Raw genomic sequence first — 13,940 nt, 5'->3', positions numbered from 1 at the left:
GGGAGTGGAAGGTGTGAGACGACAGAAGGACGAGACTCTGAGCTAGGAGTTAGCATGTCTGCTAACTCATCTGTAATCAAATTTGGCTTCCCCAACCACAAAGACTTCATATCTAAAACAACATGCAAAAGAAAACACTCTGTAGTGTGCAAATTCTGCAGTCTTCATTCACTGAAACAGTGGGGACAACGTCAACTGTTCCTGGTAAATCAATGTTGTAATTTGACTTAAAACAGCTGCAGGTAGCTTGGAAATCTTGGAAATCTTTTCGGGTGCCTTATGTGTCAGACACCTGCAAAAACTCAGACATCAGTCCATCTTATTTCCAGTCAGAAGTACCTCTGAACACTTACTTTAGGCCTCATTCAGCTGACAAGTCTAGATAAGCATCTCATTTTCAGATATTTAAAATAATTTCAGACTTGTCAGTGGCTTTTAAATACATACAAGGATTTATTTTTCACAAGAATGTGGTTGAACAAATTTGATTTGAAAGATCTGAAGATTTGAAATTTTTGCATGTTGTGCTTTGAAAGAGTTGCAGACATCCTGTTTTTATTTGTCAGATTTATTTAAAAGAAAACTAAAATTAAAGAGAGAGTGCTCTTTAACTGTTAAACCTTGTCATGGTTTTGAAAAATGATTTTTATGGTCTTGGTCTAGTCCCGGCTTGTCTCGGTCTCGGTCTTGACTCAGTCTCGACCCCCAGAAATCTTGGTGTTGTCTCAGTCTCGGTCTTGACTCGGTCTCGCCCCCCAAAAGTCTTGGTCTTGTCTTGGTCTTGGCTTGTCTTTGTCTCGGTCTTGTCCCCCAAAAATATTGGTCTTGTCTCGGTCTCGGCTTGTCTCTGTCTCCATCTTGACTCGGTCTTGTCCCCCAAAAATCTTGGTCTTGTCTTGGTCTCGGCTTGTCTCTGTCTCAGTCTTGACTCCGTCTCAACCCCCAAAAGTCTTGGTCTTGGTCTTGACTCGGTTTCGACCCCGAAAAGTCTTGGTCTTGTTTCAATCTTGGTACACTCTGGTCCTTGGCAAGTCCTGGTCTCGGCTAATGTGGTCTTGAGTACAACACTAATGCACAGGTCGCAGATGAGCTGCTGTAAGTGCTTATAGCAAAGCGCTAATTTTCAGCACCTGTCTATGGACCTTTAGATGCCTTTAGATGCTAAAGTTAAAAATAAAGGAAAATGAGCAGAGAATAGAGAAACCTTCAGCAGAAAGTGCATTAGCAAATACATTAAAGTTCACATATTCAAGACGGATAAAATAGAAATCCAACATAAAAGAGAGCTGGTGAAGTTTTCACCCTCACTGAGCAATGTAGGCCCCTCAGGTCTGCCTGTGACATGTTGACGAGCACGGATGTCAAAAGTTATGCAAAAAGTCTGTAGACCGTCTAATATTGTTGGGGATGAAGGGTTCACTGAAGGTTAGTGAGAGGCAACAGGGATTTGATCATCTATGTGGTTAATCACGATTAATCCACAGAAACCTGTGATTCATTTGATCAAAAATTGTAATCATTTCACAGCCCTATTTAATACCTTTGGGAATTTGGGATAATGAATTGAAGCCGTTGAGTTATACATGAAATCTGAAATGAACCAACACCACATGGAGTGTAAAAAGAATTTCAGGGGCTTCAGCTTACGTTTTTTTAAAAGTGTGCAGCAACACTGTCAAAATACACAGGTCATTTTCCATGAGAAAAAGGATGAAATGGAAAGAGATATGATGTAGAAATCAGAGAATAAACATGGCAGGATGGGAAAGAGGAAACAAAAGATGAAACAGCATCCCTTTGTTCCTTGATTTTCTGATTAGAAGAAATGAGAGGAATTGATGAATGATTGAGAAATGGAGTAGATTTTAAACACGAGCAGTTTGTGTTTATCAGCTGCTGGCAGGAAGAATAAAGGCAGAGGGAAGGAGGCAGGAGGACAGATGATGAAGAGCCAGGATTCAATGACAGGAGAAGAGAGATTAGGAAGGAAAGGAGGGATAAGAAAGAGCAGAGGCAGATGGAGAGATGGAGGGATGAAGGAGGTATGTAAGGGTATGTAATAATATACTGGCTGCTATTTATCTCTGTTAGTTTATAAAAGCCAGTTGTACATCTGGTGAGCAGACACAAGGGACTACTGTAAATACTCTCTCTCTCCCTGACTCCTCTCCTTCTCTTCTTCATCATCTGTCTTCTCTATCTGTCCATAATGTCACACGGCTCAATTATTTTGTCATTTTAGGGTTGCAGGATCGGGGGTGCAGCAGCCCTTAAAACATGCCCGGCTGAAACCATCATCCCACAGGGTTGTCATGTGATGCAACCTGCAGCAGATTGGAGCATTTCTATTGCTGTGCACATATTGAGCTGTTTCAGATGTTATCATGGACTTGAGCTTGTAAAGCACTTTTCTAGTGATGTGCCGACACCGCAGGTCACACTCCACGCCCGTTCACTCCACAATCACACATCGATGGGGAAGACTGCTATGTAGTGGCCATCAACGTTCCCATTTATCCTTGCCCAAAGATACATCAACATGTGACTGTAGGAGCTGGAGATGGAACACCCAACCCTCTGGTTGTGGTCTCAGTCTCCACTCCCAACACACAGCCTTACTATCCACTCAGTTAGAGGTAAATGGACAACATGAGTCATGTAAGGTCGAAACGCCTAGCCGGAGCATGGCAGAACAAGCTAGAACAACAAGCTCCATGGGCTAATGCACTAGGATGTCTGACATCTCATCTTAGATCTGTTTAACTCTGCACCCCCATCCACCTTGTGTCAAAGGTCTGTAACCTTGGACCCTGGACTCAACTCTGACCTTCCAGTCTCACATCAAATCAGTGACCAAATTTGCTTTTTTTTCCACCTGCAAAATTATCTCCAGAGTCTCAGGTTCTGTTGCCGAAATCCAAATCCATGCATTCATTGCCTCTGGTCTGGACTATGCAGTCTTGTCTGGGTACACAATAAAGCCCTAAGACAGGCTCCAGTATGTCCAGATCTCCACTGCCAGGGTTCTCACCTGCACTAGGCCCTGGCAGTACATATCCCCTTACCTCAACCAACTTTAATGGCCTCAAGTTAGGTTCCGTTAAAAGAAATTCTTGGATTAAAACTCTTGACAGAAAACTCAATTCTGTCTTCTCGACTGAACAAATCTTGCTTTTGCAGAGTTCTTTTCTTATTGTTACGTGCATCAGAAATCCTAAACATCAGTATCGACGCAGCCCCCCAGTAGCTCTTAAAACCAACTCGTCCCTGCTGCTGAAGGTTTAACATGTTGGCAAACTGCTAAAATGCTCATGTTTTGTGCCATTATTATTTTTTTCTTTATATTCAATCTTTGTCCTTGTTCCTTTCAGTTCGACTTCTCTTACTTGAGTTTCAGAGCCTTTTCTCACTTCAGTGTCTTCCTTTTAAACACTGCAGCTTATTTAAAACAGCCTCTTAACTCCAACCAGCAGCCTTTTCACTTCACTGCCTCATCAAGGTTGATGCTACATTTTCCACATAACTCTGGCAGCCGAGGAGCTGCGGTTTGAATGCAGGTAAGTTAACACCTGCTGCAGGTATGACACAAAAAATGTGAAGCTTTCAGCTCTGTGGCTTGTTTATTAGGAACACAATTTTCACTCCTTTAAGATGGCCCATAGTAGAACCACACAATTTATTGATTTTTGGACACATTACAAGAGATCAATCCTCAAGTTTGAAACTTTCAAGTACTGACTGTTTGGTGGTTTTCTTTAAATAAAACAAACTTTTAGAGGAAGGTAAGGCTTCCTTGAAATTGATCGAGCCTCTTCTGCACTTGAAATTCAAAAAAGAAGAAAACTGAAAAGACTTGAAAGTGTTTCGATGAAATATAACTTTTGCTTTCTTTGAAGCTGAAAACTAACTTGGCTTCCTGTGCAAGGGAGCTTCAGATAGGCATTCTTGGCTTCACAGTAAACTTGTGTGTTAACATCTTTATGAACGGCTCTAGTAAGGGTGCACTCACATTAGGCAATCTGTACCAAGTCAAAGCACATTTGAGCCCCAAAAAACTATTTGTTTGTGCAACTTTCCATGCAGCACAGTACACTTCTTTGGCCTGGGAGGTGGGTTTTGCATAGCACAACTGCTAATGCATGCACAAAGCATCAAAGTACAACTTGCATGTGATGTGTGATAATTACGACTGTTTCGTTTTTTTGTTTTTTTTGTTTTTTTTGTTTTTTTTTGCAATCAATGCGGAGGGTTAAGGAGCGATATGTGAAACGTAATAAGCCATGATAAGAGTAAAGTCACTGTCATGATGTCTCAGAACAATGACATCAATACCCAGGCCCAGTGGGGCTTGGAGCACTTCGGGTGACAAGTCAGCAAGGGACTGGGGAGGGAGAACAATCATGCTTCATCTCAGTATAAGAGAACTGGGCCGAGTATGAGTACGCTGCTTAGACTCACAGATTTCACAGCCTACAAGTTAGCATATATTCATACTTGCACATGTGCACTGGACAAACGTTCAACATTATGTTGATGCTATGAAACATTGCAGTTTGAATATATTTGCCACCAAATCGCTTGGTGCATTAAAGACTAAATATTCAGGTCAAGAAAGTATGGACTCACAGGTCCTTTGTTGATATTTTTATTGACTGTGTTAGCCAAAACAAATTCCTCTTTAAGTGTGGATAGATTTGATACAATTTTGTGAAGCAAATCCACATAGAAAGTCAATGGCCAGAAAGAAAAACACAAAGTGCAATGTGCAGCTCTTTCAGTGGTTAGTTAGACAGATGGCTTGCAGTCTTGCAACAATATGATGCGCACAGATTTAATTCCATTATTTAGAATGCCTTGTCCTCTTAAGCATACTTGGCCAATCAAGTTTGCAATATTTGAATATTCTTATGTAAGTTAGTAAAAACTGACCCTAGTAAATGTCAGCTAGAGTTAAAATTTCAGTACAAGCATGAGCACATCAGAAATTCTCAATCCAAACAACAGGCTAAACAAAAGCATTTAATGCTTTGAAAACCTACGGGATAGCCGGAGCTCCCATTTGCATATCTATTTTTAACTGGGGTAGAATTGTATCCAAATGAGATAGACCAATAATTCTTTTGCATATAAAACCAGAGGATTAACACTAACACATCACACATTCAGTGTGTTCCAGAGTACTGTTTCCTTCTAGAAATATCCTTCCTTCTTTTGCAGAAATGTAGTACAAAGTGCACACATCAAAAAAAATATAAACTAATATAATCCGGGCTATAAATGTGTTGTTTTCTTGCAGGTCACGAGTCGCTCTTGTTATTGTTTCAGCATGGTCACATGTATGCTCAAAAGTATCTGGCACACTTAGAGATTTGATTGCACTACTGTACATAGTTCCTTTTTTTTAAAAAAAAAAAAGATGCAATCTTTTTCCAAATATAGCACAATTTCATTCTATTTTTGTTTTTGCCACAGTTTATAAAAATGAGTGTATTTGAAAAATGAAGTTATGACCATACTCAAAACAATTTTTTTGTGGTTTGAAATGATCTTGTGCAACTTCTTTACTGTCACAATGTTGAGAAATACAGCTATCACATCTTTGTATTTAGGAAAATATGTTAAAAAAAAAACAAAGACTTTTCATTTGTCTTGTGTTTTTTTGCACTTTTGAGCAAATTAAATTGTTTCTATGGACTTATCACATGCATATCATTGAAATGTGGGTTCTAAGGGTTGTATTTATGTATAGCCAATTAAAATACTAAATACTCCACTCTGGTGGACTTTTTCCTATGGTAGGTCATAAAGGGTTAAAGGAAGTTTGTTCTCCATAGGAAGACAGACCTGATGATACTTGACAATTTTCTTTTTTATAAATCTTCATTATGACAGTCTTAAATGCACAGTTTGTAAAATTCTGCCACTAGGGGGCTCTTTATCAAAAGAACAACCAGAACTGCTCAGCTCCACCGATCTCTATCATTAAGTTCTCATTTTGAAATGACGACTTCGTTCATATAAAAATGGCTCTCCACTAGGTGTATTTTTTTCAACAGGAAACCAACATTCTGATTTCACTTGCAAAGCATGCTGGGACTACTTGCAGCATGAACCTGGAAGGCCCCTTGTAACAGCTTTCTCCCCCTTATTCTGAGATTAACCCCGAACCAGAATATTGGTGAACATTGAAGAGAGTGAACAGATCTTAAATTTAGAGTCAGACTTGACATGTTGACACACATGTCTGTTGCTGGGCAGCCAAGGTCAAGCTCGTCAGCATCTCCTTTATCCGGGTAAAAATAACTCTTTTATCCCGGTAATACGCTCAGAGAGCGCATGATTTTCTGGCCCTGGGGACAGCACAACCAAGGGCCCGTGGCAACCCAACTACCCACCCTAACGACGCCCTAGGCCATGCTTACTCATCACATCCACCCCTTACTCCTCCCTTAAGGTGTGGACTTAATTTTTCAACATATTATTTTCCTGGTGAAATGTACGGACATCCAGAGCATGACTGGAGTTTTGTCCCTCAGGTGGGCTTACTTGCCACATCTGTGCCTTACTTTTTAAGGAGTAGACTTTGAGACTACGGCAAGCTATTGCTCCAAAATCAACCAACATGGGGAAATGGAGTTATTTTGCATTTTGTAGATACTGGGCTAACACTTCACTTCTTATTCCACCCCCAAACCTTTCTCTACAGCAGGATTTAAAGACTACAAAAGTCTGATAAATCCTTCCCTTTGGTCTAGACATCCAAGCATCCATTTGGACATTCGGATAATTTGTGTATAGTCCAACCAAGACTCGGAGTCGTCCGTCAAAAACAACCTTTTATCTCTAAGGTAAGGCCAAAGAGGAGATGGCATAAATGTAGACAAATGTACCTCCTTCGTTGTCCTTGCCGTCTGTACAAAGTGTTTCCATGGCTACGTGACACCCGGCCCCTCTCCATCCTGATTGGCAGATGCAATGCCAGCCGCTGGCCTCCAGGGTGCAGCGTCCGTTGTTGTTGCAGAGACCTGGACAACCCTCTGAGACAGGGGAAAAGACAAAGTTAGAAAAGTTAGAGTAGAGCAAGTGGGAGGGAGGGGTCAGGGCTGACCGTCAGGTGGTGAGGTAGGCTTCAACCAGCGAGCAGGTTTGAAGGCAGCTGAGAGTAATTCTGCTCTAAAGCTCTGACAGATGAGAGGAATCAATATTTTTTATATTGAATGATTTGATGCCAAAATAACAACATGTTCAGTGTTTCCTTTTCAACTTGGAAGAGCCTGTGAAACAGACGGAGAGCATCATGGGACGGTGAATCTCCAGTGAATGTCAGAAACAGCTCGAGGTGATCTGGCAGCCTCTGCAGGCGTGAGGCAGGTTCATTGCAGGTTTCACACAGCTGAGGGAAATCCTCCTACGCCACATTGAAGCTCTCTCAGATAACACATCTGACAGAATAACAACAAATAAATACGGCGCATTCCAGAAATAAGTGTGGGGAAGATGAGTCGATGCTTGTGGTGGTGCAAGACATTTAAAGAATTTGCTAATCGATGTGGCGGCATTCACAGACTGTCACCTTGAAAATATATACGCAAACTCAGTGTAGAAAATGGACTGATGAACTCTGACTGAAATAAAAACAAGTGTAAGTTAACCTTCGTAAAAGAAAGTTCTTTTTTTAACTAAGGCTCAATTTACATGATTTCAGCCCTAAACTGGAACCTGCTGCTGCATTTAAGCTGGTTGTGTAAGAACACTGGTTCTCAAACTTTTCAGCCTGTGACCCTAAAAATATAGGTGCCAGAGACTGGGGACACCCCCCTGTACCTGAAAGTGGCTGAACACAGCCATGCACAATCAAGAATAGTCATGTGGAGACAAGGCTGTCCAGAAGGGGGGAGCTTTCTGGGGCCCAGCCAAACTGGGGGCCCATGGATGTCAACAAAATCAGGGTCTATTGTAAAGTTAAGCTGTGATATCCTTATATTACATTTAAGCTGAAAAATAACCACTCCTATCAGTGAAACAAATCTTTTTTCAATCATTTGTGCTTTATAACGCCTTCTTAAAAATGATAATCTATTTTGTTAAAAAACAATAACAATCAAAATGGGTTGGAAAAAAAAGGTTTATAATGGCAATAAAATGGTGGAAAAGGTGGTGAAGTTGGATCTTAAAAGTAGCAGAAAGGGGCTAGAAGTGGAAAAAATCATATAAGAATGGCAAAAAATAATTGAAAAAAGGCCAAAAAGGGTTACAGTGCATAAATAGTGGTAAAAAGGAATTAGAAAGTGGCTGAAAAGGCTTAAATTGGCAAAAAAAATGGGTGGAAATTTGGTGAAATGGGAATAAAAATCAATATAAACTGGAAAAATAGTGCTAACTGAGAAAGAAAAAACAGGCAGATATTGTCAGAAACTGATCAAGCTGGCAAAAATGGGCATATCAGACAGTGAAATGTGGTTAAAATTGGAAAAATTGGGCATAAAAAGTGGTAAAATTGGGTTAATAGTGGCAATAATGGGTCAACAGAGGCAACATTTGGCTTTTGTGGTTTAGAAGTGGTAAAAAACAGGCAGAGAAAAAAGTGGTGGAAAGGGTTTAAAATGGCAAAATGAGTGTTAAATGGCAAAAAAGTGTTTAGATTTGTGGGAAAAAAAATGATGAAAACTGGTTAAAATTTCTTATCATATCTTTTTTTTTTTTTTTTTTTTTTTTAAAGGGAATCTGGAGACCCCCTCTTAGTGTCTCATGACCCCCAAGGGGGTTCTGGCCTCAAGGTTGAGAACCACTCATGTAGACAACAACAGCAATCTCACACCAAAGTTTGCAAGGTTTAAAAATTGAATCCAAAGTGCAACTTTGAATTCTGCACTATCTTCATAACTGAGTGAACAGGCGATCCGCAATTCCTCTGGAAAAGACACACTTTCCGTTCAACTTTCTGTATGATTTTTAAAATTCTAATGTTAACTATGTTATTAAAGCATTTAAACCTAGGTATCTATCCCTAACTTAAAGGTAGAATATCCAACATTTTACACTTAAATGTAATAAAATTCAAACATATGTCATGTAAATGTTTTTCTGAGTACAGTATCAACACACTGAATTAAAACTTTGGTACCCTGTAGTTTTGTTTATATGGGATGTTTATAGCTCTGTCCGGACCGGACTGGGGCAGTAACCTTCTCCTCTGGCACACGCCCTTCTCCTCCTAGATGCGCCCCCAGGGGCAGCAGTGCTGCTGCAGGTAAATGTTTCACCCAAACAGCTGAGAGGAGGGTAAATGGCAGACTCCAGTCCGACTGAAAGCCTGCCACCGGCTTCCCCTCCACCTAAAATGCCTCGACATTAGTCTAGGGAACCCTCCGACAAAGCAAGAGGAAAAACTAGAGTTAATATCGGACTTGCTTTTCCTCAGTGGCGAGCCCTACGCAACGCTAAAAAGCTCTCGCATGACTCAGAACTGGCATTGCTTCTCGTGGATGCGTAAGTAGGCTACATCTTTTCATTCATTGTGCGCACTGTCTCAACATTTGTCCAGTGTTGATTTATTGACACAGCGCTATTCTTATGGTTGGACATTTAAGCTGAGTGTGATAGCGCGGCTGAAATAAATGTGGGGTAAAAATGAATGGAAGCTAGGCGTGCTAATGTTAGCCTGCTCATAATAAATGGAGGCAGCAGACGGAGGTAGCTCTACTCAAATCAGGTAGTGTCTCAAATTTTGTTTATCTCAAATCACCCAAGTCTTGTTTGAAGCTGATGTTTTCATGTTTAATTGGTGCTATAATATAACCGTCCAGGGTAAGAAGAGCTTGTGAAATGGTTTACTGCAGCTGAAAAACATATAAGCAGTAAAGGTTGCCTTGAACGTTACATATAAACTTGTATATGATTGGTGTTTAGGATCAACAGAAGCTAAAGGGGGAGGCTTCAAAGTGGCGGAGGTGTGTCAAAAATTCTTCTTTGTTTACATTTTCAAGGCTTTGCTCTCCTACGACACCTAGTGGAAAAAAAATCGCATAGTCTACCTTTAACCCCTGTGCCCTGTTAAGAAAAACGTTCTTATTTAATTTATTCTACATTAAAAAAAAAAAAAAAATCAAATAATGATTTTATTCAATCAAATCTAAAACATAACATTTTAGATACCAGTTTTGATCATGCACCAATCCCGAGTCTTTGTTGGAGGTTAGATTGCTGGCCTCCTTAAGTGGTTGTACCGCAAAAAATTGGTCAGCCTGGCTACTTACTAAAAGATTTAAGTCTTAACAAATCTAAAAAATACAGGGGACCACAGATTTGAGGACAGTTTTAACTGATTTGAAACATTATAATCCTCTGGATGCACAGGATTCAGCTTTTTCAGCCATCTATGAGACCACACACCTGTTGTCTGGAGTTATTTCCCAGCCCTGAGATCTCACAGAAATTTGCATGATCAAATGTGACTTCAGAAGAATGACAAATATAGGGGAAATCAATGTCATCAGCTAGCTGTCCTGCTATGACTCCAGAAGCTGGTCCTCTTTAAAAGAGACTTGGCTCCCGGAGACAGTTTATGTTTCTGGGCTGTGAAAGTGTGGCTGCAGGTTGGTGGTGCTTTCTGGTCTGCTTATTCTAATTGGCTGTTGAATGTTTTTAGTTGTAGCAGCTCATCTGGGAATGTAAAACATATCTGACAGTTACAACTGCAGGTTGGAGAGGCATTGACTCGATCAGGAGCAGGATGATGGACGTGTTGATACCACTGACTCAAGGATATTTTTGTACAAATAATCAGTTGCAACAAGCTTTGAATCGGAACATGCTCACCCAGTTTTGGGGTTACAAATTGGGTGAAAACAGCCTAAGATAATCTTGTGCATTGTCAAGGCGGGGCTGCACGGCAGAGAGGTTACACTGTTGCCTCACAGCTAGAAGGTCCCTGGTTAGCTTCCAGGTCAGGGCCTCCAGCCCCCAACAGGATAAGCCCTGTAGAAAATGGATGGATGGATTGTCGAGCCTTAGTTGATTCCCCAACGACATGAATACCTTTCAGAGAACATGGTGCAAACATCCTGCTGCTTACCAGAGTTTTACTATTATGGCAAAGTTTCAACACTTTTTCAAAGGCTTTCCACAATTTTCAAGGAAACACTGAGCACTTGTTTTTTTTTTGGCATTAAATATGAACATATTGCATGTCAGCAGCTCTGTCAGCAGCTTCAGTCCAAAAATACCCTTGAAAAGACTTCAAAGAGCCTCATTGGTTGAATCCTAACGTGTGTGACGGCCCTCAGTGATGAGCCTTTCTCCTACAGATGGACTGACAGACTAAAAGACAGATCGATAGACAAATATAACAGATCAATACATTAACCCACATGTGAGAGAGACACAGACTGACAGACAGACAGACAGTCAGCCTTTGGTGAAATGCACTGATGTTGTAGTTTCACATGAACCACGGCCAAAATGGCTACTGTGTGCTGGAATACTGTTTTAATCGACAAGAAGAATCATTTCAAAGTTAGATCACGAAATCCATTTGAAGGCAAAACATTCCCAAAAGGTAAAATTTTAAAGGATTTCTGTCTCCGTCAGGCCAAAAAAGGCTCCAACATCTCTTTTAAAAGGTTCCTTGGTTTGGTTATATAATTCCTTTGGTCCTGCTGGGTAACTAAATCAAAAGCAAACCGAATCACAGTTTGAATCCATGTGAAAACACAACAGTAGACAGATACACAGTGCACAAAGTATAGGGAGGACGGGGTGCTTTAGACTGCATGCCTCCGATGGCTATACTTTCTGCCTCTGTTTGACATTCCCCGATCACAGAAAAGACAATCAGATAGATCGATCAGTAAACAGTGAGTATCAGGCCCAAGCAAAGCCCAGTTTGAGACAGAACAAGGGATGAATGTGAAGGTAGGAAACAGAGAGAGACACAGGATAGTGGAGACAGGAAGAAGGCAGGGGGACAGCAGCTGGCTAAAGAGACACAAACAGATATATCAGGCTTGTGGATGCAAGACGAAACATGTAGTCGTGTGCATCTTCGTGTGTGTGTTGTGTGTGTGAGAGCCAGAAAGAGGGTTAATAATGATGTGACCAGAAAGAAACCGATCCAAAAGTGAGACTGCAAAAAGACAGGATGTACAGAAGTATAACAGAAAAGAGAGATACACTGAGCATCTAAAGACTGAAATAAAAAAAAAAAAGAAAAAGACAGAAGAATTAAGGTGAAATGGAATAAATCAGATCAAAAGAAGTCAACAAAGCAGAGTGTGGAGTGGTTGTATTTGGGGACAGAAAGGCCTTTTATTGAGTCTTTGGCATGAATTACCTTTATATCCTGAGAATAGGAGAGGGCACGAGGGAGAGAGGGAGGAAAATTAGGGAAAAAAAGTAAATCGAAACAAAAGCAGCACTGCCAAATATACTCTCTGTGATGGACAGATGGAAATGGCAGCCAAAGGAAGAGGAGGAGAGGAAGAAAGAGCTGGGATCAAGGGAGTGCAATAACACTGCAGGAGGACCTAACAGGGTAAGAACGAGCAATTCATTCAAATCTGTCTCCATTCACATTTAAATTACACACCAGGGGAGGGAGGACAAAAGGCAACTGATAAAGGAATAATAAAAAACAGTCCTTCAAAACTAACAAGCAGAATGTAAACTTATAATCCTGTCAAAGACTGGATGATTATTGGTCAGGACAACAGTCATTGTACAAGGAATCAAACATTTAAGCTCAGATCAATGAATAACCTCCCCTAATGCCTGAGTTGGAGTAAGACTTCAGACCGATGCTTCAGGCTTTGCTCACATTTCAAACACTCAGTATATTTTCATGCAGACAGAATTCTTCTGTCCTAACTTGTTGGTTGAAAACAACTAAACTTGTTAGTACGACCAAAATCATATAAAATCCAATTTCCTTAAGTTTGACAAGAAAATGCATTTCAAATTGCAGGTATTTACTCTTGCTTGTACACTATATGGACAAAAGTATTTGGCCACACCTGTTACTGATTGAATTCAGGAGCAACAGGTGTATAAAATCCAGCACCTAGCCATGCAGTCTCCATTTGCAAACATTTGTGATCCTAAATGTGTCGTTCTGAAGAGCTCAGTCACTTAAAGTGCAGTACTGGGATGGACACCACCTTTTCAATAAGACGGTTTGTGAAATTTCATCCCTTCTGGGTATTCTACAGTCCACTGTAAGGGATGTTATAAAGTGGAAGTGTTTAGGAACAGCAGCAACTCGGCCACAAAGCGAAAGGATTACATGAATCACAGAGTGGTTAATGACTGCTAGAGCGCATGGTGTGTAAAAGTTGGAACTGGAAAAGAGATTGTGAGCCAGGCCTGCTGGTCCAACATCAGTGCCTGACCTCATAAATGTTCTACAGAATGAATGGGAGCAAATTCCCACCTTATGGAAAGCCAAGAAGAGTGACCTGTTAAAGCGACAAATCCATATTAAAGTACATGGATTTGGAGACAATGTTATTACAGTCCCTGATGCTGTTGCCAGGCAACCAGAGCAGGAAAGGTGACTGAGTTGTATTTTTGAACTGTAGAGTTATTTCAAAATTAAGTTGACAATATATATTATGCCAAAAGTATTCCCTCACCCATCCAAATAATTGAAAGCAGGTGTTCCAGTCACTTCCATGTCCACAGGTGTATAAAATCAAGCACCTAGGCATGCAGACTGTTTCTACAAACATTTGTGAAAGAATGGCTCACTCTAAGGAGCTCAGTAAATTCCAGCGTGGTACTGTGATAGGATGCCACCTGTGCAACAAGTCCAGTCGTAAAATTTCCTCGCTACTAAATATTCCACAGTCAACTGTCAGTGGTATTATAACAAAGTGGGAGCGGTTGGGAAGGATAGCAACTCAGCCACCAAGTGGTAGGCCATGTAAAATGACGGAGCAGGGTCA

The 13,940-nt window shown here is 40.7% G+C and overlaps 1 protein-coding gene across 2 annotated transcripts in view; it reads right to left on the bottom strand.

Annotated features, from left to right (window-relative positions):
- Positions 1–13,940, bottom strand: part of tenm3 (teneurin transmembrane protein 3) — a 366,938-nt gene that overhangs the window by 124,461 nt on the left and 228,537 nt on the right. For both annotated transcript variants that reach the window (XM_041784623.1, XM_041784625.1), the window contains exon 14: positions 6,891–7,037. In XM_041784623.1, the coding sequence (XP_041640557.1) occupies positions 6,891–7,037 (147 nt within the window). The remainder of the gene's footprint in view (positions 1–6,890; positions 7,038–13,940) is intronic.

This window comes from Cheilinus undulatus, linkage group 4 (genome assembly GCF_018320785.1).
Source record: "Cheilinus undulatus linkage group 4, ASM1832078v1, whole genome shotgun sequence".
Classification (NCBI taxonomy): Eukaryota; Metazoa; Chordata; class Actinopteri; order Labriformes; family Labridae; genus Cheilinus; species Cheilinus undulatus.
The sequence above is the reverse complement of the archived record's forward strand: the minus strand, read 5'-3'. Positions and strand labels throughout refer to the sequence as shown.